The sequence below is a fragment of the Coffea arabica genome, chromosome 10c (assembly GCF_036785885.1).
Source record: "Coffea arabica cultivar ET-39 chromosome 10c, Coffea Arabica ET-39 HiFi, whole genome shotgun sequence".
NCBI lineage: Eukaryota > Viridiplantae > Streptophyta > Magnoliopsida > Gentianales > Rubiaceae > Coffea > Coffea arabica.
Window position 1 is genome coordinate 4,000,432 of NC_092329.1, and position 6,477 is coordinate 4,006,908.

The 6,477-nt window shown below is 38.3% G+C and overlaps 1 protein-coding gene across 2 annotated transcripts; it reads left to right on the forward strand.

The window, feature by feature from the left end:
* Positions 1-1,175: 1,175 nt before the first annotated feature.
* Positions 1,176-5,858, forward strand: LOC113714809 (uncharacterized). 2 transcript variants are annotated; one of them, XM_027238888.2, is made up of 6 exons: positions 1,176-1,377; positions 2,409-2,613; positions 3,210-3,421; positions 3,525-3,641; positions 4,112-4,433; positions 5,099-5,858. In XM_027238888.2, exons 2-6 carry the CDS (start codon positions 2,454-2,456, stop codon positions 5,365-5,367), a joined length of 1,080 nt encoding a protein of 359 aa, XP_027094689.1. In that variant the 5' UTR covers positions 1,176-1,377; positions 2,409-2,453; the 3' UTR covers positions 5,368-5,858. The 2 variants fall into 2 exon arrangements, with proteins under 2 accessions (XP_027094689.1, XP_071925107.1); XM_072069006.1 differs by having other exon boundaries at positions 1,333-1,377; positions 2,304-2,613.
* Positions 5,859-6,477: the final 619 nt, after the last annotated feature.

Sequence of the window (6,477 nt, forward strand, 5' to 3'; positions counted from 1 at the left end):
TTCCCCAAGGAAAAAAAAAATCCATATCCTTTGTCAGCATTCCTGTTTGGATAAGCAATAATTATGGTCTACGGGAGACTGAAAAAATCAAAAAAGTGGTCGAAGCCAAAAGCTTTTGTGCCATGCAAGACTGCGTACAGAAAAAGCAGAAATGGGAAACAAAATAGATAGAGCAGCACTGATCAAGTCAAACTTTTGAAGGTACCGACCGGTAGTGCCACTTGATGTTTGGAAATGAAGGCAGTAGTTACTTTTAGTTTGCTTAGTGAGTGGTGATTAGCAGCCCACCACACAATGGACATGCAAAATCCCCTTTAGTACACTTACTATTTGGCACTCTATGACCTAGCATTTTCCAATGTGACCTCGAAAAGAAGCTTGTCAAATTATTGATGTGCGGATCTTCTTCCGTGCTACATTTACTGGCGGCTAGTTGCCTGCAGAACATGTTTATGTTTAAGTGGGCTCGCAGTTGAAGAAAAATGTGTTGTTGTTCTTACTTCTTGTCAGAAACAATTTATTAGCCAATTCAAGAAAATTGCGGACAAAATGAAAGAAATGGCTTTTTCGTATGCTTATCAATTGACTTTCACACCAATATCCGTGTGGTGATTAACTACCCTTTTATTTTTGCTTCTTCTGTAACTGTGGATTCACTATACTGGATTAGCACTTTCCACTTCCTTCCCCTAATAAATATGCGGAGGGAAGGGGGGAAGCTTGGTAGGAGGAGGTTGGGTTGGGTTGTGTGCTTGCATTTTCCAAGTTTAAGCTCCAAAGAAGTCAGAATTTATGGGTATTCTTGAATTTGTTTGATATTTAATTGGCTCGCTCGCATCAGCAAAGGGAAAGCCTGATTAAGTCATCAAGCTTTGGCCTTTCCGCAAACTCCAAAAAGTTCTATGATTCTATCCCTCCCGGGACACAACTTTCTTCCAATACGCGGTGGTGAACCGTACGATATGGGGTCCAGGCCCTATGGTTGCATAACTTAACAAATAGCAGACGGCAACGTGTGCGCACCCAAACGTGTCCGCACCCAAACGCGTCCGCTAGTTAGTGCTTGTAATGTAATATTTGTCTTAGTACATCATCACTGCTGCAAGGATTCTACTAGGAATGTGTAAATGGCAAAGTAGTAGACACTGGAAAGAGGAGTGATGCCATCCAAAAGCCTTTTAACTGTGTAGTAAGGGCAAATTAGTGACCATGGTTAGATTAACACAGCCAGCCACCCAATTCCACTCTTTGACAGAGCCTATATAATACCCCTCCAAGTGATGAGCCTGCTCCATTTTGAGTAGTGACTAAGTAAATGAAGTGAAGCATTTTGTTGCTCAGCAAGAGGGTCTCTCTCTAAGGATAATAAGTAAAAAGGTTCTATCTCTATTTCCTTTTCTTATTATGTCGTTTGCTTTTGCTTTGATTCTTTCATCTCTTTTGTTTTGTAGTATAAGACAATTCTAATTTGCAATCATGGGATATTTTTCTGCCAAAGACTCTGTTTTGGTTTGATATACATATATATAGGCGTTTTAATGATCAACTGGATTTGAAAAAAATCTTGTAATGTATCCGTATATTCATTGGACCAGAGTTTGTGCTGGCTGCCATTTTCGGAATACTGATGCATATTCTGTTAACATGCAGAATCTGTCTGTTTCTGTACTTTTATCAGCTGCAACTGGTAAAGGCATTTCTTGATTGTGCCCTTATGCCGGCTTTTTATCCTCTTCTATATCAATTTCATTTCTTGCACCTCTAGGTGCATGCTTTAAATTCTTCATATTCTGAATCCCCTTCTCTATACCAACGGCAATCTTCGGAGTAATTGTTTCCGTTTAGATCTTCATATTGATCAACTTTTTACTGTTATTCTTTGTAAGTCAAGTCAATGGACCATGCAATCGAAGCATAGCTGCCATGAGAATCAATCAAAACTCAAAAGTTCAAATATTTGATATATCTTGTAGGTCTTGCTTTCTCTTTAGTATGGGTTGCACGTTCTGGAACACAAGCTCTGGTCCATCCATTCAGTGGATCATGAAGCCCCTCAGTTTCTAATTTCAACTTACCAATCTAGGATGATGTACTATTGAAATATATGCTTGGCCATGTTGACTGAATTGGAATTTTGTTCCAAAGACAATAAGGTGATTGATTTGAAAACTGAGAAATAGCTTTCCTTCACATCAATCAAGCTGAATTGGATTGAAGGACTGAACTGATTTTGTTTAGTAGGAATAATATGCATCTCCAAGATTGAACTGAATAAGATGTTGATCTGTATCAATTGTTTTCAGGTCCAATTCTCTTGGAGAATTTTGGTCTACATACATCCAGGGAATAATTTAGGATCATTTTCCTCTTGATTTTGTTAACATTTTATTATCATTCATCTGACACAGGCGTTGGTCAGGTCACCGTAGTCTTCACTTTTCACTCTTGTTGCGATGTGTCCTCCAGCACCTGACCCTCCTGCTGATATGGTTCATGGGGCTGACGATGAAGTCATTATGCATCTGGATAGAATCAGACAGGGAAAGCCTCTTCCAAACAATGTGATTGATGATACAAATCCTTTCCAGTTCAATCCGTCAAATTTACCAACTGGTCGGTTTGGTGCTTAATCTTTGAAATTGTTTTTGGCATGACATCAACTACCATATAATGTCACTCCCTTCGGAATATCTAGTCATATTTGAGAAACTATTACCTAAACGAGAAAACTTTTAGTTGTGGAATGAGTAGGCTGTCTTCCGGCTCAAATGGCCTGGACTTGAGTAGATTTTTTATGACCTTTCGCTAGAGTGAGATGAAAAGTTAAAATGACCACTCTAAAAATCACATCATCCATGTCCACTAAGCATTTCCTTCTGAATAAAAGAGCCTTTAAATTTTTGTGTAGCATGACTTTTGAAGGTCATCTGGATGAGAGTTCTTCAGCTTGTGGAAAATTGATTGTAAACTGATTTGACCTTCTATACATGCATTCACACTTGCTGAGAATATTAGTGTGGATGAACCACAGAAGCCCTTTTTGTTAGGTCATTTATTTCGCGTTCAGCAGCCAGGTCTTAATCTAATCATCTATAAAATTGACCAGATTTAGAAAAGACTTAAATACACTGACTGGAATACCACTCTAAAAAGTTTTGAAGATTGAGCATGCTTGCTTATTTAGGAAAGGATATGTATTCTTTGAGCAGGTGGAATTTGGTACCTAGTGGGCTCAACTGAGAAGATGGAGAATAAATTTGGCTTCTGGAGAGAAAAGGGAACCGCCCTTGATATACGGACAGGCTCTGCTATAAGTGGTCGGAGAACTACCCTGGAGTTTATTGAATTCCAAAATGCTCGAGAACAAAAATCTAATTGGATAATGCATGAATACAAGATAACAGAAACCAGCAAAGGAAAGGTATCCTGTCGAATCAGTATTCAGTGGATATACTTCTTATCGTGTCCTTTCTTTCTATCCACCGACCTGCGAGACAATTGCTAGTTTGGTTGGATATGTGCAGGAATCAAGAGTAATGTGCAGAGTTTTGCAGTCAGGTGGACGAAGCTCAAATATAGATCTTCGCCCCAATTCGAGACAAGCTGTATCGTTTGAACAAGGTTCACGAAGCCCATCCCTGGTTGGTCCTCCTGTATCATTATCTCCGTTGATCAGAATTAGCTCTTCTTTGTTTCTTCTCTTTCTTTGCGATTATTTTATGAAATCTTATTGCATTCATTCAATTCATACAGTAACATTACCCAACTCCATCAGCAGATTGTAGATAATTATGATTTGCTCATTTTACAGTTTGTTTCTTGAGTTCCTATGTGTCTGATATCTGGTTTTATTTCCAGTTACATATTAGGACCAGCTTGGTCTCATTTAAGACCATATAAAAGAATGGAATTTCTGTGGCTGAACTCTCTTTTACCTGGTACTATTACTACTGTCATACTATGATAGTAGGGCAAATACATGATTCAACTATGTCTCCTGTATTCTAGGACTATAATTTTTCTGTTACTTTTACTTTTGGCTAATATACAACATTTGTAACAAAAAAACCTGTGTCTTAAAAATTTTGTGAGTCCTACTTGTCTTTCACAGAAGCATAGTGGAGTTGATGGAAATAAGCTTCTATCTGAGGCTGACAGGCTTTTGGAACCACGAACAAGAGAGCCTCCTTATATGTTTGACGGTGACTATTTGGAATTGGATGATCTTGCTGACCCACAATCAAGTTCAACCAGCGCAGATAATTCAAGCTGCTCAAGCTTTACTTTAGATGAATATTTTGATTCACATGCCCTGTTGCAGGAGTTGGAGGATAAGAATAATCAAGGGCTACGAGAAACAGGTACAAGTTCAAAATTCAGTGTCACTGCATCTGTTCCACCAAGTGAAGTGGTTATGCTGCCAGCCACTTTAGGTATGTTTATGTCATTCTCCAACGAACATTTTATATCCTCAGATGAATACTCTTTCTTGAATTCTTGCAAGTTCTAACAACATGAGTAGAGTACATGAGTAATTAGTAAGGCCAAGCGTAGTTGTATTTTTGGTCTGGTAATCACCTTGTGTGTCATCATATGGAGACCAGATTACAAGCAAAAATAGAAATGTAAAATGACGCGTGAGAGTTTACCTAAAGTAAGTATAACTTCTTGAAAGTTACTTAGTTTCCAAGGGAAACATCTTAAATTTGGCTCTTAGGTTATGATGGTGAAATATTAAATTGGGCTATAATTCGATTAGGTTCTACAGAAGCAGATATTCTGAAAAAGAATTCAAAAGACATAATACACACTCATTGATCAAATGACTTGTTTATTCTTGGAGCTCTTCATCATGGCGTTTTGACTGGTTTAGGAGTTCATTAGACACTGCTGATTTAGATCAGAAGTGGAATTCGAGGCCATTCAAATAGTTATCTGTAGCATTATCTGGCGTCAAAATCTGCCAAATGTGTCTTTTTTGAGTTGAAACCAACAAGACAGGTCACTTGGTTGTGCTTATATTTAGGAACATGCATCTGGTGAACATCTTAATGGTGTCGCTTCCTGATTCTTATTTTTGATCATTGGTTAACCCTAGGTTCTCTAGTTTGTACTAGTGGAAGACAACCATCTGTTGGATGCACAGCACCCTCATCAGTCCTCAAGACACAGAATGTTGGAGAAAGAATTCCAGATCACACTGCTAAAAAGCCAAGGACCGAGAAAAAGGAAGAAGATTCAGCAGGGTCCCTATGCCCGGCACCCCCTTTGGGAAATGCTGGCAAATCCACATCAAAAGGAAAAGAGAAGGCTGCTAGTGTCAATACCAAAAGGCTGAAAAAGTACATGTGTTTCATGCCATTCTAGGCTGTAATTGCATACTCTGCGTATAACCTCTGTGTCATTAGGTGACTGCAATCAGTGACTAGCAAAAATACCAACCCATCTAGGCTCTTGACTACGTTCTGTTATGTAATCTGCATTCTTGATCTGGTGAATGGAAGGAAAAGCTGCTCAGTTGTCGATAGGATTCAAGTACCATATAGGAAATTTTACAGAAAAGAAAAGAAAAGAAAGCATGGAACAAGAAGCTAGTATTATAAGTGTAGATCAGCTAGGCTGCTGGCGACGTGGTACATCTTTTTTGAGCCAAGACGAAGAGGAAGTAATCAGCTTTAGAAAGTGTAGGAGCTGTTAGCCAGGCATCTTGGCTTTTTTATTTTTACTATACAATTGTAATGTGACGATAGACTTCTTTAGCCAAACGTGTGTTGTAGAGTTTTCCGCGTCTAGTTTAGAGGAAACTTCCGATCTTGTCTGTGGCCACATTATATACATACATAGTTATTATGATGACATATGGGCATATCCAGATGACTGGTCTCTCCTGCTGTCCTTTCGTTCTTCTGTCCTTTTATCCTTTTTCTTTAAAAAAAATTTCTAGAAGAACGGAAAATGGTCCATTTTTAGCATGGGTTCTTAATAAATGTGCTTAGACTGAATATATATAGTTGTGTCTCCTTAGCATAAAATGGCTGTGATAAACAGTTTCAAAGTAAGGAAGATTTTAGGAAATCTTGATATTATTGTATAACTTATTTATTTATTTATTTTTCTTTGGGTACCAGGGAAATCTTTTGATACCTGTGAAAGACATGGTCCTCTGATTCCCTTTCATAACTCACAGTTTTTTGTATGAGTGTTTCGATAAATGGACTCTGCGAAGACACTTCAAAAGCCGGCAACTTTTGAAGTGCTCCGCAGCACTTATGGTCCTCTGATTCCGTTTGGTTGTCTACTAGTCAAGTGTTTTTTTAGTCTTTCATATTATTTGGCATGTATCCGATTTACAGCTTCCTTAAGGAAAGTTCCCGGTAAACGATATGCATGGGTGAATGGAAAACTAATAATTAATATGTCTGGTGGATCTTCCATCAGAAATTGACTTGTGTCTTTGTACTCGTGACTTTTTTCTTT